Genomic DNA, 25482 nt, shown 5'->3' on the forward strand with positions numbered 1-25482 from the left:
TCTGCTAAAAAACTCATGCACTGCCCTTACAGTAAAACTAATTTATGGATGTGTGGGCCCTTGGAAAAAGGCATGGTATCTGTTGTTGTAAGCGTTCTTATTTTTCCTGCTGCAATTAAATCTAGAGAAATCTAGGGAAACTTGGCTTTGATTGCTCCCAGAAGAGGAAGGAAGGGAAATAAAGATCTACCTTAATAGGTGCTGAAGTATCAACACATCTCCCTGCTCCAGCTGTTCCTCACCCATTCATTCCTGTTCTGCTTTAGCAGCAGGAATGGGCTATAGTCAGGCAAATAATTTGACACCCAAAATCAGGAGGGTCAAAGACTTATAGGGGACAGGGATAAATTGGCTTCACTTAAATCTGAAAAACCACTACTAAATCTCAAGTTCTACCTTTGCTACAACATCCCTATCCATTACCAAATTACAAGTGAGTCATTAGAAAGCATAGCATGCTGCCTTAAAAATTCCGTGATTTGCAGTTAAGTATTGGTTTACTTTTTGTTTGCTGCCTGTGAGTTTTCTCAAACTCTTCCCTTTCTGAAACTTCCCTGCACCCGCTGACAGGCTGGAAACCAGTTAAAAATGGAACCTGAAATCCATATGTAAACAGCTGGCTCCAAGAGCTGGTGCTCTAGGGGGTGAAAACTTGTAATGCAAGACTCACAAAACTCTTGTGGGAGCTGGCTTCATTAGGTATCTACCATAAGCATATCCATGTGCATATATCTATACACCACTGCGATCCTATCTGTGCGTGCGTATGTACCTGAGGTTAGCAGAGTATTCACTCCCTGCTGCACTGTCATTCCTCTCTCTCTTCTCACACTTCTCATCTGTTCTTTGAAACTGGGAGTGACTCTCTTTTTCATGCATCCCAATCTCCGTTAGTGCCTCAGACCAATGGCAGAAGGAACTTTTTTAACCCTCCTATCTATGTACAGCAGGAGAGCTCTTCTCACTGACTCTCTGCTGGCTGCCTCAGATGTTATCTGTCTTTCAGCCAGTGAACAGGGCAATGTGTTTACCCTGATGAACTGAAACAACCCCGCTTGCTCTCTTAAAGCTCTTCTCTATAGCCCTTCTATATAAGGTACCTAGGGAAATGTAATTATCAAGTGAGGCACCAAAGGGAGGCATTGTGAATACCCTGCCTTTTCCCACTCTGAGTTTCATGGTCTGAAAAAGCCATGGGGGTGGGGGTGGCATTCATTAGTAGTGCTTTTAATTCTGGAAATGCCTCCCCATCCATGCTGGATTCCTTTTTCCTTCCCAGCCAGGGAACTCATAGTTATCACTCCTCCCTGATGGTGTGGAAGCAGAGCTTTCCCTTTCTCCTTGCTGCAGTTGCTGCAGTACAGGGAGTGAAGGAAGAACTTAAGCCAAAATTTCCTCGTTTTCCCAAGAGGGAAAAGCATATTTGTCCATGCTGAGATACTTCCTTACAGTATGTGACTAAGCCATGCTCGCCAGCCAAGGTGTCAGCTAGCAACATGCATTCTCTGGTCTTCTGGGGAGAGAAGTCCTAGGGTTGGCAACGGGGTGGAAATAGTACGGGGCCTATTACATTATTGAAAACAAAATACAGCTGCGTGTTACTGCAACCTGTTCAGCACCAACATCTACCCAGGAAGCCAGGACTGATTGTAGCTAGCCTTTGTAGAACGTGCCAGTAGCCAAGCAGTTGGAGAAGCATGACATGTTGCCCTCTGCCCACTTCCAGGCCATGTTAATATGGCAGTGTCAGAGCAGAGAGCGTGCCTGGAGAAGTGCCTTGTCATGAGGAACCATATGGTGACAGGCAGACTGCTCAGGAAGCCCTGAAAGAACTTAAGCGGTTTTACTGATGGCTGAATGCCCTAGGCCAGGACAACGTGTGTTCTGTCGTGCGATGGACTGATCAAGGGCTCAGTGGTGTTTGCTATGCCTTGATGGCACATCAAGCTCCAGAATCACTCCAAAATAATTCCACCATAGACCACAGACTTGCTTATCGTAATTGTTAATTACTGTAACTCTCTTTTAGGACCAGCTTTATTTTCAGTCTCTGTAGTTCACTGAATCTAGAAGGCTTAGAATCACTGCCCTCTCAAGAGTGTGAATGGGTTGGGTCTTGGCCCTGGGCACTGGAGAATGAATCACATTGCTGTAGCTGAGAACAAGAAATGAGGGTTTGGTAGGCTCTGAGCCATTTTGTAGCATCGATGTCTTTCTGGCTCTGCTGGTATTATGTTTTGGTCTGGACAATCAGAACCCTTGTAACTTCAGACATCAAGGAATGAACGGTTTGCCCTCCTGAATAGAATGAGAACATGTGAATGGTGGGAGAGAGGGGAAGGGAGAGAGCCATTTGCATAGGTCAGGAAAGGTCATTAAAACATCTGGCAGTGGTAACTGACATGTGTCAAATTTTAGTGTTCATTAAATTCGTATTAATGCAAGAATGGTTCCTAAGCTCCAAATGCCACTTTTGGTTGCTGTATTCCCCCAGCTGATGGTGATGACTTTTCAGAACTGTACGATGCTTGTTTGCTTGCTAGTGGCATCTGACCCGAGGTCAGAATTCTATTTAACCCCTTCCTGTAGGTCAAAAGACAAATTAATCTGGTGAGAATTGAATTGGAAATGAGGTGTCTGGATAACAGGTGTCCCAACCGTGGAATAACTGCCAGGCTGAAACATGTTTGCATCTGTTCTTATGCCATCCAAGAAGTCATCTCCGAGGTCAGGGAGATACTCAGCCGACATCCGAGATGGGAAGTTGCTACAGGGAGCAGAAGTAGCAGGTGCCCTGTGTTAGCAGATTATCTTGCACTCTTGGGGGGAAATGTCTGAGAGTGTCACTCTGAGAACAGATATAGACATTTCCATTCATTGTGCACTTTGCTTTACCTGCGTTAACTACCAGTTTATAATTGTGAAGAAGATACAACTTCCATCCCTTTTAAAGAGGAGAATCTCACAAATTTTTTTCTTCCTTTTTTTCTAGAGGATGAAGATGATGAAGAGATGGTGGAGCCAAAAGCACAGGATGACTTGGAGACGGAAAATCAAGACCAGAAACAGGAAGTGAAAGAAGGTACTTTAAGAAATGAGAAGTAATTTGTTACAGCTTTAGAGGACTGAATCCCGCAGCTAGTTATTTTCATAGGTAGATTTGATTATTGAGAACACTGCAAAATCAAAAAAGTCACCAGTTTTATTGATTCAGAACCATTTGAATGGCATAAAAGCAGAAAATTATGTCCCAGCAACCCAGCTGGTAGGTCTGAGAAGCTTGTGAAAGGCACAAGACTTTGGCTGTTCAGAAGCTACATGTCCTCATAATTTGGGAACAAAATAGAGATTCTTGGATTCCAGGACTGGTGCTTACTTGTCCTCTGGCTCAAATATCCTGCTTACGTAAAAGATTTAAAGTGTGAATGCCAGGCATTCCAGTGGCTCCTTAAAGTTGGTTGGTCTTCAAAGTTACTTAGAGCCCATAACTGTCTGTCTGCTTGAGAAGGCCAAACTTAAACCTGGAATCCTCTAGCAGAAAACCATTTCACTGGAAAATGTTGACTGTCAAAATGAAAACTTCTTGTGGCAGCTGCCCCAAGGGAACTTAAGGTCAAAACTGAAAGATGGGTAGGTCCAGCCCTTCTGTCCATTCCTCTGGATTGAGACTCGCCAGAGTTACAAGAGACACAAATTCAGGTTACTGCTTCTTCCTGGTGCAGACATAACACATTTGCCAAAGTCATGCATGTCGTATGCTGAGTGTCTTTCATTTGCTTCTCTTGGACCCTTTTTAGCTTTCATAATTAGAAGAGGGATGTGAAATTTCATCTTCCTCATTGGGAATTTGCTGGAGTATTGTCTATTCGGCTATGTTACTTTGAACAGTCAATGATGTTTACCCCATGTGAAGTGGGGGAAAAGAGCTGAAACATCAGCAGTTCCAGTGTGAGAGGAAATTAGTGTCTTCTCCAGCATTTCTTAGCTCTATATTGCCAGGACTGCTCACAATGCTGTTTACCCTCTTGAAAGGAGACTTGCTTCCTAAGGTGGAACCTAAATTCTTTCTTGCTATAGCAAGATCATTATCAGGATGATTCTGTGACCCTGGCTTTGTTTTTCACAAGATAATCTCATTAGGGGAAAAATATAGGGTTGTTTTACAGAGAAGTCTATGAAATTGTTAGCTGTGAATTAACTCCATTCTAATCCAAGGGAATCTGGCATGATTTACATCTGTGCCAAAAAAATATGAGTCTGGTGTATAGTGCCTACATGCACTAGCACACTGAAGTGAGTTGCAATACCAGTCATGCTGGTTTGATTACAGATTGATCTTTCTTCCCTCTTAAGAGCATCACAGAAATCACCCAGTGCAGTGTCCATTGCTCTTTATGTCCTTGTAGAAACACGAGGGAGGAACTCACTCCTCCCACTCCTCAGTGTTTCTCCCACTGCCCTCAGCCACCACTGCCATGGGCAGAGGGGAGAGCATGAACAGTGGTTGCAGCAGGAAGAGGAATAACACAAGAGTCTGCAAAAGCAGAACTGAAGGCATGACCTTCCAACCCAAACATTCTATGATTCTATGAAGAAACATGGCAATATAGAAAAACTTCCTTTTTCCTGAAAATTACCTTTCCTCCCAAAAACTGTGGGGCCAGCTCGCATGCTCTAGCAGCCGCTGGCCCTGGCATGTATCTCTTCTACTGATGACAACAGTAGAAACATAAAACCCACTACCACTGCAGCCAGTGTGTAAGCACTGTCCTGAGTTTCTGTACGTCCCTCTAGTATTCAGCTTAGAGCTGATCCCATCCCCACTTCCCCATAAAAGTGAAGCTAGCACTCATACCTGGGGAGAAAGCACAAACTCCTGCACAAAGAGAAGAAAAAAATCTAAGCACATTCCTGAACTGATTTACTTCACTTTTTTGTGTGCTTTCAAGTTAGCCTTTTATGTATGTTGCTGAGTAAGCATCATTGCCAACATCTTTTATTTCTTTGTTGTGTTTTAGTCCCAGGGCCATGTTCGCCTTCCCTGCTTAGCAGACCCCCTGGAACAGTAGATCAGCTAGGCTAAACTAGCACTAGTCTCAGACACACAAACTGCTGGCTGAAACAGCAAGGCACAGCTTGTTTTAGCAGAACCGGCTTTGTGAGGTGCTAACACTTGACTTAGTTCAAGGAAGAAGAAGACATGCTTGTTACCTGATAGAAAGTGAACTTCACCTGCAGTATGTGTTTTGTTGGATAAAATAGTGGCATGCTGATGACCATCATTAAATGCTGTGAAATCAAATGAAGCATTCGTCCCCAAATTGACAGGGAACAGAGTCCCATTTTTTAGCTTTTGGTGTCTTTCTCTCCCTATTGGCTTTATTTAGCCCTTTTGCCAATAAAAACCCATTTTCTTCTCTGTTGTAATCACCCTTCTCATGTGCTGAGCAACATTCAGAGTTTGAAGCCATCGTCTGTGTTTCATGGAAGTGATTAAAACCATGTTACAAGTCAAACAGGAGTTTAGAACAACATTTCCTGTCGGTACTGCGCTGTGCTGCACTCAGAATTAATAGCTTTTCTGCAAATTAGCACATAATGGGTTAAAAGCATGTTTATGTTGGCATTAAGTACTCTGGCTTCTTTTTCTCTGCAAGGCAAGACAATATTTTGCAAACTTTTTAAAGAATCTCTAATAGATATTATAGTGGCGCCATTCACACTGCTATATAGTAGTTAAGGCTGTGTCAGCACTTCCATTATGAATCCTGTTTTTCAGGGATTTATAACCCAACCGTAAAAATTTGCTCTGGGCTGAAATTTGGTTTTAGCTCAGGGAGCACATTTTTTAACAGATTAAAAAAAAAATCGGAGTGGCCTTTTTTGAGTTACAGGAGTGTAAGAAAAAAAAAAAAACAACAAACCATGGGAGAGGGAAGTGCAGGGAGAGAAAGGCAGACAATGTTTTGGTGAATGTAACTCAAAAATAGGTCAGGATGAAAAATAAAGCTTGGATCCAGTCTGTTCCGTCTCCCTCTCCCCAAGCCAACAGGGCAGGAGTGGTCTATTTTTATAATGGTATTTTAAGAGGAAATGTGATTTTTTTCCCCCTCTGTGGCTTATAGGTAGTCCAATTTAATTCTACAGACATTTATTGAATGCTTAATTTCCTTGTCTTGCCCTCACACACCTCTGTGGGGTTTGGTGGTATTATTCAGCAGTCATGGCTCTTTGTCTGATCCTAGTTCTGGAGCTGTCTCAGCATCACCATAAGGCACACAGCGCACCTGTAGTAGGGCAGCCTGTCTGGCACAAAACCTCTTGCAGCACTTCAGTGCCATGGAGGTGCTAAGGGCAGAGGAACAGCTGGAGCCCCCCAGAGTGTTTCTGCAGCAGGAGGTGAAGACCTGGCTTGTTGACCAGTTGAAGCATATGAAGCCTTTGGAGCCTCTTGTGTTTCTTCCATGGGGCTGCCTGTATCACCCATGTCTCAGGTGCACGGTCTCCCCATCTTTCTTGGAAGAGCCGAGTGTGAGATACCTGCTGGTAAATTGGGCTGGGCTCTGCCTCTCCTCACCACGTAAACAAGAGACTGGTCCCAAACTGTGGCATCAACTGGGTTGGGGCTTTCCACCACCAGAGTACTCGGGAGCTCCACCTAAGATGCCTTTTTGTGTCAGTAGAAACCACATGAACAGAGGGACAGGCTGGGTCTTGAAAGTGGGCCTCAACCTTCATTTATCTGAAACCATGGATGTATCCGCAGAAACTTGCATGAAAGGCTGCTATGGGGAATAGGCTGGGATCTGTAGCTTCAAAGAGCTCCTCTGCCCCAGTCTTACTCTGGCCCTGTGCATGGGGCTTGGATGACCACGCAGCAGGATGTGGTGGGAGAGATGGTTTAGCTCTCAACAGCACAGGCATCAGTATCAGGGAAGCAGGACAGGTTGCACTGCGGTTTGTAATAGCCTGTAACTCCACGGTTTCACTGCAACCAACGCCATAGTGAGTTTGGGTGTGCTGACCCATCCTGGCAGCCCGGCTCAGGCATTCTCAGGGATGGTGCTCAGCACAGGCCCTGAGAAGCACAATCAATAGGAGCAGCCCAGCCTGGCATAGATTCAAATTTAAGGCTTTGGACCCTCCTACTCCAGAACCAGCAAATCCCCAAATGCACCTTGAAACCTCCCCCTTATATCTTTAGCAATTATGCTATGCTGGGGCTTGCATTTTAAACTCAACACAACTATGATATGACATATATCAAACCATGATATGGCACATTTGAGCCAGGATATGGCATATATCAAGCCTGACATGGAAGTGAGAAGCACAACAAAAAGAAGAGGATCACAGGCTATCAGCAGGCAAGGACTAAAAGCTGCTGAGAGCCACTTAGCACCTTGCAGTTTTCATGCTGTACGTTTCTACCGTTCTTGGTCATCAGCATATCTAAAGTTTACGTGGCTTTAAATATACACTGAAAGAAATAGTGCAGCTCTTAAAAGGGTTTTACTAATCTCTTTCTGTCTCTCTGGGCTCATAACAAGGCTGCTTCCTGCTTTACTGTTTTTATTAGTTCATCCTTTCTTTCATTCACTTACTCCTTTTATTCCTTTTTTTCAGGGTTTTTTGCCTCTAATGGAATTCATTTCTCTTGTCAGGTTTTCACGCTTACTGAGACTCCGGGAGATTAGTTTTAATATTCTATTATACTTATTTAAATATGGGTCTTTTTTCTGTGTTTTTTTCTTGATTTTTTTTTTTTAATATCCTTTTGGCTCTCTTGGGTGAAGACTCGGATCCCAGTATTTACATATTTGTGAATTTTTTTCTGGGCTGTTATCACAGCTATTTATGTTTACCACAAACCTGCCTCTGCTAGGTAAGAACAAGTCTGCAGCATTTTTTATCTTAGTTCCTCAAGATCTAAGGAAATGTTTATAATTTATTTTTCCTGTTGTCCAAAGAAATGTGTGGACAAAGGACTTGATGGGAAATACAGTATTGCTGAGGATCATGTTAAATCATGTGAAATAAATGCTCTTATTTTTCATAAGTAAGTGTTGAATAAATCAGTTGTTTTCATGTCACATTCAATTTTTGTTACATATCTTAGACCTTTTCGTTCATGCACAAGTATACAATGTCTTTCATTAAAGGTATACCTTGCATTTTCCTCCCCTGCAGTGTCCTCTGTGCATACATAACTGCACAATGTTTTAATTTCAAATCTAAATTCCATTTTATTTTGTACAGTATTAATATGTTAACATAAGTACAGGGCTTATTTGATGCATGTTGTTGACCTCATAACCCCAGAGCCACCTAGACAGTACTCTGCTTGAGGGTACGCAATCCCATTGATGTTTCAGTGGGTTCATGGACATGCCCAGTGACCCTATTAAGCAGAACTTGGTGGCTGCTCCATGGGTCCTCCTGATGTGTGCTGTGCAGGGTCACAGATGGGCTCAGCTCTTCTGGGTGGAAAGCAAGACACAGACACAATAGTTCTTTACAAAGCTATGGTATAGAAAACAAAAGCAAAGTATGGGTCTTCCTTTACAGGAGCTTTCATTTCACTCCAGGCAATAAGCACGTAACTTTTAGCACTAGCTAAGCATCACACTAGGCTTTGTTAGACATGGAAGGTTAGATGTGGTTTGTTTGGGGTTTATGCCAGGGAGAGCAGATACTTGAAGGCAAATGCTGTGTTCTTACAGGGAATTTCTGAAGGTATTGTCACATTGCACAGGTCTCTGTGACAAAACAAGACAAAAAATACTTTGATCAGCTACTTGTGTTTCTCAGAGTTTTCCTTGAAGAGAGCCTGTGTCTCTTGAAAGCTGAAATCAAAGTAACTGTAAGCTTCCAGACAGAGGAAAAAAAAATCACAGAAAATTACATAGGTTCTTTTTATTTTATTCGAGGTAATGGACAGACAGTGAAAAGGAGCAAGGGGAAAGTGGAAGTGGTTCTGAAAGATACATGGTTAGAAGATCTTCATATTTGAAAGAACAAGCCTGTTTGGTGTTTTTTGCTTATACTTCATGTATTTGCAGTAGTTACAGCACTGGAAAAAGGTAATGATGTTAACATTCTTGTAAGAAAAGATTGCCTCAAATAAAACTTCAGAGGCAGCTGAATGAAAGAAGAAAATAAGGTTAAAATATGAAGCTTAATATCGCCAGGGGGCATCTGGTGTGTCAGTCAGATGAATGAGGTAAGCTGATTTATGCCCTACAAACTTTAGCCAAGGTGTTCCTGATGGTTTAATAGACTGCTGGCCTCCCACAGATCATTGCTGACTGCAAGGGAGATTTTGCTGAGGTGGAACTGCAGTCGTCTGCGTCTCCACTGCTTGTGAACACTCCACTGCTCCCAGGATGTTTATTTTTTGCCTTTTCCCTTTCTATTGATTTTTTGGTTGTATTTTCTTTGCCAGTTATAGTCAGCAAATGGCCGAGTAATAGATTTGTATTTCCAAGCTGTAGAGAGGATTTGATTTCGAAAATTATTTTTACCATTTGGAGCAGTTTAAAATTAGTTTTCCAGTTGCTTTTGCAGCTATTTTCTCCCCGTTTATGCTGCTTTGCTGCATTGTCCTGCTTGCTGTCTTTGATTCTCGGAAAGCAATGCTTTAGTGGTGACAGTGGGATACTGCCTCATTACAGGCTTCCTTGCCAGATGAGTTCCCCTAGTGCCAATTACTATGCAGCAGTGGACACTGCAATAGGTCAACCTGTACTTTTTGCTAGCCATTCTTTTTTTTTCACATGCATTGCTTCTGTCTAAAGCACTTCTTAGAGGCAAATTGTGCTCCTGCCTGGTAATTGTTGCTCTGCTATTCAGGGGCAACCAGGCAGGGGGATGTAGATATTCTCTAGATGTATGGAGCTCCACAGGGACCACTAACCTGGTGGTAGGGAACTTCAGGGCCAAGGCTATAGGAGATCACGAAAGGCTAAAGTTTCTAACTTTTTAGTTGCTTTGTCTCCAGAGGGCCAAATTGCTCCTTCACCTTTTGCATTTTTTCTACCCTCTGTATTTAGCCGAGGTGTAGCGCAGAGATTTTGTCTTCCAGAGCTAATGCTCTGACCAATTGAGGCAAACCTAAGCATGATGGTAACAGCCTCTCCCAGCCACAGGGTGTGCTCAGAAAGCAAAGATTAGTGAGCCGAGTACTGCAGTAACGCTGACCATGTCACTACTGCTCCCTGCTGTTGCGCCTTTCAGTTCATCCTTGCCCCTGCGGCTGGTGGTGGTGTCATACTTGGGCATGAGAGCTCGTGAATCAGATGGCGAGCAAGGGCTACATCTCCCCGATAGCTGAAAGAAGCTGTGTGGTGTGGCACAGCAACTGGAAAATAATTTTGAACTGCAACTTTAACCTGTGTCACTTGTTATTTAATTAAACATTAAGATATGTATGACAGGGTGGGAGTTAAACTTTGATGCATGCTGGGTGTTCTCTGAGGCACTGTGCTGAATTCTTTTTTCTGGCTGCTGGTGGTTTAACCCAATATGGCCTAGGGAGACTTTTCAGAAGTAAAAACCTCAAATCTGTAGTGTAAAGCCAAATGCAGGAGACCTTTGATCACCGGTTAAGTTCTAAGTATGAGCCTCTGAAATTTTGCAGTAAATCTGCCTATTATGTGTTCTTTGTGTGCATAATTATAAATTTGGAACAAAATTCTCTGTTGGCATCATCCTATGGTGTCAACAGAGCTTTTCATCCTGGGAATTTAAGCTAGTTGAAAGATTGGTTTGGTGTAACTATGAAGCTATGAATGGCACTTTTTGAAACACAAGTAATTCTGAAATATAACTAAAATGATAGTTTAAAAGTACATGTGGGAAAAGGCATAATTGAATTACAACACTGGCCACAATATAATATGACCCTGACAGTGTAATTGAGAAGAGAATTTTGCACTGTAGGAATGACAGTATCCCAGTTTCCTTTCCCTCTGATGCTCATGTTTGAGTTGGAATTTACCAACAGGTGATTAAACTGATGGAGACATAACTTTGGTGAGTCCTGCAAAGACGGTGTTTTTCAGATGAAAGTCTATCCTGGAAATATTGGTCATTGGTCTGGAAGTAAAGGTTTAGCATCTCTGTATGAGTACAGAAGCAACAAGATGACCAGGCTATCCTGACTGGTGCCTGAGATGGCTTCTACCCCTCTCAGGGCAGCTTTGGCCACAGCTCAGTTGCATTTGTTGCTCTGGCTGTCAGGATTCCTCTGCAAGGAATAAAACTGCCTTAAAAAGACTGGTGTTTGGCCATTTGCTTTCATTTTTGCTGCCTTAGAGAGTATCTTTGGTTATTTTCTTCCTCTCTTTGCAGAAGCTATAAAGCAATGACAGAATTTACCAGTGACACCAAGGAGAAATGGGAAGAAGTAAAGGGAGAGATTATGTGAGCCCTTTTAATACAAAGAACTGTAGTATAAGTTAAGAAGATTATTTTATCTTTGGCTCCTCTGACAGTTCCCCTGTTACATAAGTGTTCTGCTTTTTTGAGTTAGGTATTGCCTAAATGTCAGTCACAGCCATTTCCTGAAATAGGAACACCAAGTTTATTTAATTTGGGGGTTTAAGTATTTTCCATTTCAGAATAATAAATATATAAGATATGGGATCTCTTCTATGTAAATACTACATTCTGGAAATATACAAGAGTATGTTTAGCTATACTAAAAAATTCTTACTCATGATTTTAAGAGTAAAGCTTTGATTTTTGTCCTGACATTTCTACGGCAAGCTTTCATGTCAAAAGAAACCCACTGAAGATGTTGATTCATTGGAGAAGGGGTGAAATGTCATACTCTTAACTACATCTTTTCATTTTCCAAGCTCCTCCTAGAGAACTGACAGAAGAAGAAAAACAGCAAGTTCTCCATTCAGAAGAATTCCTGATATTTTTTGACCGGACAATACGTGTAATTGAGCGAGCTTTGGCTGAAGATTCAGACATCTTTTTTGACTACAGTGGCAGAGATGTAGAAGAGAAAGATGGGTCAGTTTGTGGTTGGTTTGGGGTTTGGTTTTTTTTGTTGTTGTGTTTTTCTTTTGTAAAATAATCTTTCTCAAAAGAATTCCAATGTCAGGAAGCATAACTTTTAAAACTAAATTAAATATTTTTATAGCTATGAAAAGGTAAAGATCTCTTTGTGAAGGCCTGTGTCACTTTGTTAACCAAAATTGTTTTGTAAAATAGCTTCATGCTTTATTGCTCTGGGTTGTTTGTTGGGTTGGTTTTGGTTTTTTTTTTGATATATTATTCAGAGGGTTTAATTTTTTTTGTTTCATTTTTGGGATGAAATTTCAAATTCTGAAGAAATAATTGAAATACATAAATGTATGTATACAGATGTATATGTACATGTGTATGCGTGCATTTCAGTGGTGTACATCTGTGTGCTTATATCATAGTATTTTTACAGATTCAAATTACTGTTGTTTATATTATATTACTGCCTTAGGTCTGTAAGGGATCCCACTATACTATGCATTGTGTGGATGAAAATAACGATCCTCCAAAGTGTTTGCAATCTAAATGCTTAAGACAAGAGGTGACAGGCTGTACATCCAGCAATTGATAGGGGAGTAGAAGCAACAAAACTTGTCAGTAGGAGAGGAAGTATTTAGGTTTCAACAGCTGTGTATCTGTTGAGCCTCATGGCAAATCAATAGCTGTGTCACACTGAAGTTACTTACTGGAGGTTACTGTAGAGCATCGCTGGGAGGAAGTGCTGTACCTTTAAGATTTATGGAGTCAGAAATAAGAGAGATTTGGTTATAGCTTGGAGGTGAAGACACAGAAAAGGGAGAGCTGAATGCCAGGGCAGGGTTCAGTTCTAAGAAACAAAGGTGGCAGAGGTGGCCTAGGATGATCCAGAAGAGTCAGGAAAGCAGTAGAAAATCATAAAATGTGTTTTTGTAAAAAAGATACAAAATCTGTTCCTCGGTGCAGATTTGTTACCAGCAGGGCAGCCAGCGAGAGCACTTAAATCAAGGTGACAGAATTCCACAGGCTGGACACGGATCTGAGAAGTGGTCAGAAACTCTTGCATTGCTTTTCACAGCATTTGAACCATGGTACTTCAAAAACTGTCACTTTGTTTGCATTCACACAGAGATGTTCAAGCAGGAGCCAACCTTTCCTTTAACCGTCAATTTTATGATGAACACTGGTCAAAGCATCGTGTCGTCACCTGTATGGATTGGTCTCTTCAGGTAAGATGTGAAGGTGGGACACGTTTTCCATATCCCTTCCAACTTCTCCCTAACAAAATACAGCCAGCCTCAGTTTGCCCTTTGTTCTGCAGTATGATGTTATTTTTTTAGCTAACAGCAGGGCCTTGGATGAGCAGATGCGTGTTTCTCCATAAAGAAAAGTCGTAGACGATAATGAAACTGTCATTATTTTGTATATGCTACTTTGCATCAAAGCCAGAACGTTGTACTAAAACTACAGGTTAACCAACCTACTAAGATGGAGTCTTGACTTTTGCTATCCTGCCACTCCTTCACCACATGGATATTTTTTTAGGACAAAAGGTTTAATATTAAAATAATTAAAATAATTTATTAAATATGTAGCAATTGATCTAATAAAGAATTATACATAATAATATATAACATAAAATTTAATAATAGGAATAAAAAATATTTTTCTAATATACTAAATCTCAACATTTGAAAGTATGTGAACAACTTGAAAAGAGGTCTTTTGAAGAATGCTGGGTCCTCTCTTCAGGTGGTGGAAGAGGCTGCAGCTGGGGGGCAGGGGGCTTGCTAAAGCACTATGCCTGGAATGGATCCAGTTTCTGTGCACAGCAAAGCATTGACATATTGCAAAATAAAACTGACGATAGACTTGCTTAAGCTTCCCAAAACCAATACAGCCACATTAGCACAGCACAGAAACTTAGTTACTTATTCCATTGGAGAGCTGTGATTAGCACACACACAGAGATCATCACAGGTCCTGTCAAATTCATTTGCTCTCAGTTTTGCTCCAGCCCCCCTCATCCTCTCTGCTTTGTCCCTGTTAGCCTGTTCCTAGGTTCCAGCCTCGAGCAAAGCAGCTGGTTTCCCTGGGGAGGAAACAGGGAGACTCTGTTCTGAGGTCCACAATGCAGGAGGGCATAGACTTGAAAAATGTGAATTCAAGCCATTCTGACTAGTTGGTCCCCAGCCCAGCGTGAGGTGTGCCCTGGTGTGGGTAGCAAAGATGTTACAGATGTAGCTCAGCCCAGTGCTAAGAGCAAGCTTTGCTTAGCCTAACCTTAGAAGTAGCTGCAGTTTCAGCACCAAGTTAGATCTGCATGTGGGCATAGTTTGTGTTTAAGGCTAAGTATGTAAATGGTGGGTGCAGGCTGGAGAGAAGCAGTGAATAAGGAGTGCAGTGACTCTCACATCTGCCCTTCTCTCCTTCCTCTTGAAGTGGCAGCAGGGCTGCTTCCATCCCTCTGAGTATTTTTCAGGTAAGGTGACAGCTGACCATGCAGGATGTGGCAGGCTGCAGGGAGGAGAGGAGCTGGAGGGTCCCACCAAGCATTGCTGATAGGCACTGGCAGGTCTGGCTGTCTGGCCAGGTGTGGTGCACAACAGTCAGCTGCAGAGAGGTTTCTTGCAATATCCAGCTTGCGCCCCATGTGCGAAATGAAGGATTTAAATCTTTGCTTTCATACACAATATCAGCTTAACAACAGGTATGCACTGCCGTGCCGTGGGTGGCCTTTAAGCACATATGGATTTCCACGGAAATCAAATATAAGCCTGAGGAAACACTTATCTTAGGTTGTTCACTTGTTCAGGGGCTGGAAATTACATGGAATTCTTATCTGATATTTTCCTAACAGGCAGCTCTTACTGTATTCCCAGGGCAGCAAGAAGAAAAGCCGCCTCAGAAGAGCACTGCCAAATGTAATTGCTCAGCCCCTGGGGCTCGAAGGCATGTTTTACTTCCCACCTCTTTGTTCCAGGGTGGCCCCTCCTGCCTTCCCCTCCGTTAACTCCTCATGCTCAGCTCCCTGGCACCCCAGCAGGGGCTCCTCCACCCCGTCAGCTTCTCCATGCTGTGGGGCTTCTGCTTGTCCCCCTGTGATAGCTTGGGAGTAGGGATTAGCCTCCTCTCTTGCGTGCTTTGAGGTATATCACGTGGCAGGAGCTGGACAGATGTATTTCACCTAACCGCTAGCTCCGCTTCGCTCCCATGCTTCAGGACATGGCAGTGTCCCATATGTTGAAGGACAACTTGAATAATCATGGGAACTGCAGAACACATTGCTCAATTGTCTGTGATAAAGCTGTTGCTGCAAAACAGCCTGGAGTCAGACAGAAGCTTGATCAAACAAAGGACCTTGATGCATTGATAAAGCAAGTTATTCTGTTCTCAGTCACATGTAAAATACAGTCCCAAACTTGTGGAATCATTCATACTATTAAAGCCAACCCACTAGCCCCCTGATTCTTTTGCAGAGAAAAGGGAAAATGGCTTAGATGCGTCAATAATGGTCTAAGGGAAAGACTGAACAGACAGTGTAAACAGAGAGAGCGGGATCACCTTGTTCTGTCCATGAGAAGGTAATCTTAGCTCATCTAAAGCTAAGAAAACCACAGTCTCAGGGATACTCAAGGCCACTTCCCAAGCACCATTTCCTTGTTGTTTTCAGTTGTATTCACAGGACATCTAGGCACCTGGTGAGGACTGAAACTCTGTAAATGCAAGTAGCTTGAGTGAAGCACTAAATGTGCAACACCAGCATGGCATTAGGGTGCTGCTCTTAGCTCTGGTTTCTTTAAAGTCAAAAAACCTCATAATGGTGTTGCCCAGCAAGGTATGACCCCAGCATCTGTGTAAACTTGAAACTGTATTTACAGTAAGATGCATAAACTGTGATTGCAAAACCTACGTGTAGACCAGCAAGATTTGAGCCAGTGTTTGTTTATGACCAGACATGCTGCCAATCAGAACATGCTTGCTAAACTTTCCAGGAGCGAGAACCAACCCCAAGATGTTTCTAAATTTGTGCTTCAGACCTGGTCACACACCCTACCTGGCTGCAATCATTCTGGTAGAAGGACTTGTTGCTTTTACCTGCCAAGGTATCTACCCCTTCATGGGTGCGGGCTTAGCTGCTCACGTGAATGGTACCTAACCTGTTCGGCCAAAACAAGATGCCCTGACAAAAGCCTGCTGCGTATGCTGTTTACTTGGACCTACACCAACGCAGAATGAAAAGGTCCAAGGAAGAAGCTGAGCTCAATGTTCAGAGGTGGTTGTAATCTCTGTCATGAGAGAGAGAAATAGGTAAGATGGATGAGAGCAGTGGAGGGCAGGCTGACACAAACCTGTGCCAGCACAGCCTGTGTCCAGAGAGGCGGTGTCTCAGGTGTGGCGTTAAACCACTCTTAAGTACCTCTCACTTCTTGAAGTCTGCTGCATGCTCTAAATCCTGTACAAGTGGTGTGGGTGCTAAACTGCCCTCGCAAACTGTGTCAGCAGCCTGGGTCTGCTGCGTTGTAGGTACAACCCAGTCAGAGCTGCCTCAGAATGGGAAAGAAGTGGCTATGGTAGCCACATGTCATTGCTGGTTTTCCCACATGTGGGTACAGGCTCACTTGGAATGGTGAACTTAAATAGTAAAATCATCAGCTCCATGATGTATTATCCATGGAAGTGTGCACAAAGTGGCAAAGAACAGCTGCTGATGGTAAAAGTTATAGCTGCGCACATTATTTCTTCCAAATTGATTTTGAGAGCAGAGAGGTTCAAACCCCAATACTAATAAGGGGGAGGCAGGGGGGTTATAATTGGTAAAATGCCTGTTATGGACCAAATTGGAGCAATGTAGAGATATCCCAGCTGCTCCAACCAATGAGCCAGCTTCATTTGGAGCTTGGCTCAGATGCCTCTATACAAATGCCCATAGCATGGGGAACAAACAAGAGGAATTAGAGATGTGTGCACGTGTACAGGGGTATGATATAACAGGCATCACAGAAACGTGGTGGGATGGCTCCCATGGCTGGAGTGTTGGAATGGAAGGTTACAGGCTCTTTAGGAAGGACAGGCCTGGCAGGTGGGGAGAGGGAGTTGCCCTTTATGTTAGGGATAGGCTGGAGAGTATGGAACTCTGTCTGGGGACAGGTGAGCAGTCCACAGAGTTTGTGGGTCAGGGTTAAAGGGAATATAGCTACGGGAGACATTACTGTGGGGATCTGTTACAGACCGCCTGATCAAGGAGAACCTGCGGATGAAGCACTCCATAGACAGATAGGAAAAGCCTCACGCTCGCAGGCCCTTGTTCTCATGGGTGACTTCAACCACCCTGACTTCTGTTGGAACGATGGTATGGCCTGGCACAAGCAATCCAGGAGGTTCCTCAATTGTGTAGAAGACAACTTCCTTCTGCAAGTAATAGAGGAGCCGACAAGGAGAGGTGCCATGCTTGACCTCGTGCTCACCAACAGGGAAGGGCTCGTTAGAAATGTGACGCTGCAGGGCAGCCTTGGATGCAGCGATCATGATATGGTCGAATTTGAGATCCTCAGGACAGTGAGAAGAGCGTGCAGCAAGCTCACTGCCCTGGACTTCAAGAGAGCAGACTTTGGCCTCTTCAGGAACCTGCTTAGTAGGTTCCATGGGATATAGCCCTAGAGGGCAGGGGGGCCCAAGACTGTTGGTTGATATTCAAGGATCACCTGCTACAAGCTCAGGAGTGTTGCATCCCAACCAGAAGGAAGTGCAGCAGGAGGGCCAGGAGACTTCCTTGGATGGATAAGGAGCTCCTGAGGAAAATTCAAATGAAAAAAGAGGCTTATAATAAGTGGAAGCAAGGACAGGTGGCATGGGAAGAGTACAGGGGTGTTGTCCGGGAAGCTAGGGACCAGGTTAGGAAAGCTAAGGCCCAGTTAGAATTAAATTTAGCTAGAGGTATTAAAGATAACAGGAAGGGATTCTACAGGTACATAGCAAATAAAAAACAGACTAGGGACAACGTAGGCCCCCTCAGGAAGCTCTCGGGAGAGCTGGCTACACGGGATTTGGAGAAGGCTGAGGTTCTGAATGACTTCTTTGCCTCAGTCTTCACTGGCAAAGGCTCTGACCAAACCACCCAAGTCTTGGAAGGCAGATGCAGGGACTGTGAGAATGAAGACCTTGCGCCCACTGTAGAAGAGGAACTGGTTCGAGACCATCTTAAAAATCTGAATGTACACAAGTCCATGGGTCCTGATGAAATCCATCCACAGGTCCTGAAGGAGCTGGTGAATGAAGTTGTGAAGCCGCTGTCCATCATATTTGAGAAATCATGGCAGTCAGGTGAAGTTCCAGATGACTGAAAAAAGGGAAATATAACCCCCATTTTCAAGAAGGGGAAAATGGATGACCCAGGGAACTACAGAGCAGTCAGTCTCACCTCTGTGCCTGGCAAAATCTTGGAGCAGATTTTCCTGGATGGCATGCTAAGGCACATGAAAATCAACAAGGTGCTTGGTGACAGCCAGCATGGCTTCACTAAGGGCAAATCCTGCCTGACCAATTTGGTGGCCTTCTATGATGGGGCTACAGAACTGATGGACAGGGGTAGAGCAGTTGATGTCATCTACCTGGACTTGTGCAAAGCGTTCGACACTGTCCCACACGACATCCTTGTCTCTAAATTGGAGTGACATCAATTTGATGGATGGACCACTCGGTGGATAAAGAACTGGCTGGATGGCTGCATGCAAAGAGTTGTGGTCAATGGCTCAATGTCTGGCTGGAGACCAGTAACAAGTGATGTCCTTCAGGGATCAGTGTTGGGAAGGGTCTTGTTCAACATCTTCATCGCTGACATGGACAGTGGGATTGAGTGCACCCTCAGCAAGTTTGCCGATGACACCAAGCTGTGTGGTTCGATTGATACGCTGGAGGGAAGGAATGCCATCCAGAGGGACATTGACACACTTGTGAGGTGGGCTGATGCCAACCTCATGAAGTTCAACCAAGCCAAGTGCAAGGTCCTACACCTGGGTCAGAGCAGTCCCAGGCACAGCTACAGGTTGGGCAGAGAAGAGATTCAGAGCAGCCCTGCGGAGAAGGACTTGGGGGTGTTGGTTGATAAGAAAATGAACATGGGCCGGCTTCAGTGTGCGCTTGCAGCCCAGAAAGCCAACCGTATCCTGGGCTGCATCAAAAGGAGCGTGACCAGCAGGTCGAAGGAGGTGATCCTGCCCCTCTACGCTGCTCTTGTGAGACCTCACTTGCAGTATTGTGTGCAGTTCTGGTGTCCTCAACATAAAAAGGACATGGAACTGTTGGAACAAGTCCAGAGGAGGGCCATGAGGATGATCAGGGGACTGGAGCACCTCCTGTATGAAGACAGGCTGAGAAAGTTGAGGCTGTTCAGCCTGGAGAAGAGAAGGCTGCATGGAGACCTCATAGCAGCCTTCCAGTATCTGAAGGGGGCCTATAGGGATGCTGGAGAGGGACGCTTCATTAGAGATTGTAGTGATAGGACAAGGGGTAACGGGTTAAAACTTAAACAGGGGAAGTTTAGATTGGATACAAGAAGGAAATTCTTTCCTGTTAGGGTGGTGAGGCACTGGAATGGGTTGCCCAGGGAGGTTGTGAATGCTCCATCCCTGGCAGTGTTCAAGACCAGGTTGGATGAGGCCTTGGGTGATATGATTTAGCGTAAGGTGTCCCTGCCCATGGCAGGGGCGTTGGAACTAGATGATCTTAAGGTCCTTTCCAACCCTAATTATTCTATGATTCTATGATTCTAAATTCACAGCTCCCAATAGCACTATTGGTAGTTTCTTTGTCCTACTTCTTTTACATCTACCAGCTGCATTGTCCCCATGTAAAGTGGTGAATGGTTTGTCAGGAATTTACCTGGAAGAGACAAAAAGGTGACAATGATTTGCAGAGATCATTGAGAAATTTTGAGGGAAAGAATTGCATAAGCTCCTCTGCCTTACTTTGACTATTCAGAGGACAGAGGCTAACAGAGGTGCCTAGTGTCAGACACAGAGAGTGGATAACTGGGTGCTATTGCATAGGCAGAAAGTAATTTGTGTTTTGTGGGCAAATTGTTACTTCTCATGGTGTTTTAAAATCATATAAGGTTGTCAACAGAATGTGAATATTTGATTTATGGTATTGTGTGTTATGGGGGTTGGACTAGATGACCTTTGAAGGTCCCTTCCAACCCAAACTGTTCTATGATTCTATATAGACACATGCATAAACAGAGCAAGCATATGTGTGAGTTGCATATCTACTTTTAAACAGCAGTGGATAATGGGTGTGCAAGAAAATATGGATCTGATTTTAGAGTGCTCATTGCATCAATCTTACTGAGTCAGTGGAATCTGAGGTCACCCTGTGCTTTACAAAATGACCTCAGCATCTTGCAAAATTGAGCTTCTGTGAAGAAAATGTTTTGCTTGCTATTTGAATCATCAAGAAGAGCTTTCAAGTTTATTCTATGCATAAGTGAAAAGGAAGGGTGCATAATGAAATGAGTTTTCAGGAATGCTGAAAAAAACTGAATTTCAAAATAAAAGCAAGTCAATGCTGTGGTCATAGTTTTTTTCATTATCAAAATCAATTAAGACGATGGTTTGTCCCTAAAGAAATGGTTAAGTAAATACATTAGAATTACTCAATCTTTCAGATTTTTCCTCTTCTTTGCTTTGCATTCTATTTATGAATATCCTGTTTGATGTTTTTACTGAGAATTACCTGCAGAAAATAACATTGCCTTTGTGGTATATGAGAATAACTGCTAGAAACCAAGGAGCAGGGGCTTTAAGGATGTCAGGGACAAGTAAAATATAAAATCAAAATGAAGCTGAATACTATGATTGGACTAGTGTGTATTATAATTAAAACCAGATATTGCACATTTAGTGTAGATTATTTCTGTCTCATCTGGTTTTCCATAGATTCTTCATCATCTGTCTTACTTCATTTGCTTTTTCTTTCTAGTACCCTGAGTTGATGGTTGCATCTTATAACAATAATGAAGATGCTCCACATGAGCCTGATGGGGTAGCCTTGGTATGGAACATGAAGTTCAAGAAAACCACACCAGAATATGTTTTCCATTGTCAGGTAAGACTGAGGAAGCCATTAATTTCATGCTAGACAAAACAGTTTACTACATGATGCATCTTTCCAATGTTTATATGAAGGGGTTGAGGTTAAAAATCGGCATTTTTGGAAAAAGTACAAGTGGCAATCCAATGGTTTTCGAAGGCAACCAGCCTTCTCAAACAATACTGAAAGCCTGTCAGGGCTGCATGTCATTCTTTGTCTATTTAAAACAGTCCCTAGGAGATTTAGTTTATAAAGCCCTTGCACTTATGAAGTAACTGTGGTGTACCACTTCCTCATCCAGGCAGCAGCATATGCTTTCCCACCCACGTTAGCTTCCTTGCGTCCTTTTGCACTCCAAGCTGCCTACCCTTCCTTTGGTTCTGCTCAATATCATGTTTTGCCTTTAAAACTGAGAAGTACACTTTGCATTTCAGGGCATGTGTCTTACTAACAGCACCATAAAAATGGTCTTGGTTACAAGGACTACTCTACCAGTTACTGTTTGACTGTCCTTTAGGTTATTAAACCAGTGCTTCACTTGACTCAGGGCTACTTTATGATCATGCTATTTTACATGTTTATGGGCAGCTCAAATATAGGTGGGTGTTTTATTTCTGTAGGTCTGTTTACTCCTCTTTTGCCGCTGCTTTTGCGTGTGAAGTGGCAGAGCCTTGTATTGACGAAATGTCAATTTCTCATTGGTTCTATCTCCATCAAACTATCCAAACTGTGGAGCAGGGCTTGGGCCAAATTTCCAACCTCTTCATTAATATCCTTTTGTGGTAATTAAATACAGGAAGTAGTATTCAAAAAGCCATATGGAAAAGTTTCAGCAAGTAGAACTTAACAATCAGAGATTAGTAAAATGCAGATTATTCTGCGGTAAAAAATTGCTTCTCTTGGAAGGATATGTATTACCTGGCTAATTGTGTAAGCTAAGTGTCATTTTACATTCAAGGACCAAACATCTTTTTGAACTAAACTTATGTTTGGACTTGGGTACATTATCAGATATAACACAGTGGGAGGGAGTTGCTGGAATTGAAGTTACCGCTTCAACCCGATTAAGTAACCTTTAATTCTGGGCATGTTTTTCTAATTTGCTATACTGAAAAACAACTTCACAAGGAATCTAGGCCTGCACAGCAAATATGCCATACAGATTTATATACATATATATGTATGTGTGTGTGTGTATACTACCTTTGAAATGAGAACTTGTATTTTTCTGGATATCATATTCAGCAGACAGATGTGTTCTTTCAGACTGCTTAAGATGTTAGCTCAGATCCCATGTTCAAATTCTTCTAGGACGCACATGCAGCTTAACATGAAACAAAAAAATACTCAAGAGGAGAGATTGCCCATCGTCCTTCAACTAGATTGATTTCGCAAGATAATAACCAGATTCATGGTAGCCCTTCCGAGTACACAAAGGCGAGATTGACTACAGACATAACAATGAGCTCTGCTAACTAAAAATTCTATCTAGTTTTAAAAGCAGGTACACTTAAGCAAGGGAGGTATCATTCACTAAATTGGAAGTTTTGAGACAGGCTATACTCTCCATTAGAAAAATATATGTACGACGAAGTCAGGGTGAGAGATTTGTCCTGGCTATGCTTCTAATTCTTCCATTAAATTGGATGGCCACCTTTTTAGAACTGGAACCTTAAAAACTGAGAATTGAAACACACATAAAACATTGTGCTTTCACATGCATCCTGGATTCATCATCTTCTAGTAAAATGAAACCAGTTCTTCTGTCCATGGGAAGTACTTATTTTCTTGGTCAAACTGTCCACAGATAATTTGCATTATAAGCCCATTACAAGTTGGAACCGTGTTTGAACCACCATTATGGGGCTTCTGACATATGGAATGTTTTCTGCATCTCAGGTCAGATGGGGATACCCACATGGGATTAAATAGGGAAGCAAAAAGCGTGACACTTGGTCTTTTGAACAGAGGTTTTGTCCTGACTCAGATGGAAAATAAGAAAAAAATTAGCTCAGAGTCTGGTATTCAGTTCTGTAGATCATCATGTTATTCTGTTAGTGAAAGCTAAGTGTATTATTAGTCAGCCCCATATCGTTTCTATTACCATTTTGCAAGAGAAACATTCCCTTATTCACTCCTGATTCAGTCAGTTCTCTAGGTCTTCTGTAAGACAGGCTCAATTTTAATTCTGAAATACATGACCTTATAACACTCTAGCCCAGTATCTAGAGGTGAACACACACCTTATCATTACAGCCTGGTTGCCCAGATATGATGTACGCAGTACTTTGAGCGTCTTTTCCTCATAGACTTCTCTTTTCCTTTCCAAAGACTTTCTGTAAAAACATGGGTCTTAATAAATACTGTATGGTGCAGACTAATAGACCTTTTGCCTTTCAATATGTGGTCTCACAGACTGAGATACAAGCAAGTAGAAACTCATTTCAGGTGTGACTGTCAAGGAACTCATGCAAGCCACTTCTGAGAAGCCAAATTAATAAATAGGTTTAAAAGCCATTTCTGAGGAACTTCTAAGAAATTGTACCTCAGAAGTTCAGATAACATCAATAGAAATAGAGACATGAAACGTCTCTGGACAGCTGAAGAGCTGACTGAACTTCAGCAAACGGAACTTCAGATGCCTCTTGTGCATATCTGGTAAATTCTTGAAGCTTGGAACTGTAATGTTTTTCTGTCTTTCCTGATATATTACACAGATTTAAGTGAGATAATTATGGTGGGATTTCTTAATTTTCTTTATGTCTTTCTGTGACTTTCTGTAATCTTGCACAGGATCATTGAAATTGTCGTAATCAGAAGAGGCTTTCCCAGTGCCTCCACTGAAAGTTGGCAGAACCCACGTGCTTCAACTAAAGCTGTCTATCAGCCATGGTAGATAATGATGCAAAAATCTACCAGCAATGTTTTTTCCTAATTTCAGTCAGCAAAACAATTGATTTAAGTCCTCAAACATGAGGTATTATGCATTCTGGAAATATGACATTCTTGCCCAATTTAAAGTCATATTAAGTTGTTGGCTTTTTTGTAGGTCATAATAAATTTCATAGCTTTAGAATATGTTTTGCTACAAATTCTGGGTTCAATTTTAGTCAATATGCATTAAGGAGAAAATAACTATCAGCCAAGTGGACTTGTTTATTTATTAATTCATATGAACCGCCATATGATCTATCAGATCTTTTCTAAACAAAACTGGTTTCTACTCTTTCCTCCTGTGGAATATTCCTTTTCTTCTACTTGTTTTATTTTTGCCCTTCTTTGGGTTTTTAGATTTCTACTTTATTCAGTGATGTGCTGACAGTATTTTAGCTGGGACTCTAGCAGATTTTTTCCTCTATAGCTCATCATACATCTCTTTACCACAGGGTTAGAAATGGGAAAGCAAAAAATAGTGAGGGATTGGGCAATTTGTTCATTTATTTTCCTATGCAAGCAAAAAAAAATGTTGTCTCAAGCAAAATCAAAGCGGAAAGGTGATACCATTCGCCAGAGGAATGAACACTCAATACTTTCCTTAGGTAGTGAGGGATAAATGTAACATGCAGTTAATACTGTAGAGTGCAGACTGGGAATGTCATTGCAGGGAAGAGTCAGGGACGTCCTCTGCCCACAACCTGGAGCATCACAAACTCTTGCTGTAATTCAGTGCATTCCAAAGACAAAACCCAAGCCTTTCAGAAGTACTTTATGAGGCCCTGGGTGAGTCATCCCTGGTTGGGTTGGTTTGGCAGTATCCAGAGAGGGAATGAATTCCAGCAACAACATGGAAATCACATTGACTTTCCCTTGGTTTGGTGGGAGAATTTTAAGCAGTGGTTCACACTGCTTCTCTCAGCTACTGTCGGTCTGCGTTTTGGTGGGGATGGCAAGCCCTAAAATAGTATGGCATGGTTATTGATTATATGACTCAACATGAGCTCAATCCTATATCAGTTTATGCAATGCATGGAGCTGGCCTGAATTACTCATTGCTAGAGTAGCATCAACAATACTTCTCAGTCTTTCTTAGAAAGAAATGTCCATTGTGTGCTTTTTCACTGATCAAAAAAATTAAAATCTACATTACCCATTAATTATGAGGATTATTTGTAATGCAATGCCCACTGTTTGTGTACTGCTAGTCATCTCTGCCCACAATATTGCCTCTGTTTCCTGGTGGTCTGATCTAAGCTTTCTAAGCCAAAGTGACCTGAAGAAGTATGTGAAACTTTGCACCAACATTTCTGGTTGAGTGAGGCAAATGAGAACACAGACTGTGTTTGCAATAAATTGGCTAGTTTAAGGCTGAGCTATCATACCATTCCCTTCAGCAGGGCCTGTTAGCATGGCTGCAGCACTGCTCTTATACCAGATCTC

At 42.5% G+C, this 25482-nt stretch overlaps 1 protein-coding gene across 14 annotated transcripts in view; it reads left to right on the forward strand.

The window, feature by feature from the left end:
* Positions 1-25482, forward strand: part of DYNC1I1 (dynein cytoplasmic 1 intermediate chain 1) — a 194219-nt gene that overhangs the window by 100723 nt on the left and 68014 nt on the right. For all 14 annotated transcript variants that reach the window (XM_061468517.1, XM_061468522.1, XM_061468519.1 and 11 more), the window contains 4 exons: positions 2993-3082; positions 11862-12024; positions 13145-13244; positions 20995-21120. In XM_061468517.1, the coding sequence (XP_061324501.1) occupies positions 2993-3082; positions 11862-12024; positions 13145-13244; positions 20995-21120 (479 nt within the window). The remainder of the gene's footprint in view (positions 1-2992; positions 3083-11861; positions 12025-13144; positions 13245-20994; positions 21121-25482) is intronic.

Source organism: Pezoporus flaviventris, unplaced genomic scaffold (genome assembly GCF_033815535.1).
Source record: "Pezoporus flaviventris isolate CSIRO_AGI_PZ_B2104156 unplaced genomic scaffold, CSIRO_AGI_Pfla_v1 ptg000047l, whole genome shotgun sequence".
Taxonomy (NCBI): domain Eukaryota; kingdom Metazoa; phylum Chordata; class Aves; order Psittaciformes; family Psittacidae; genus Pezoporus; species Pezoporus flaviventris.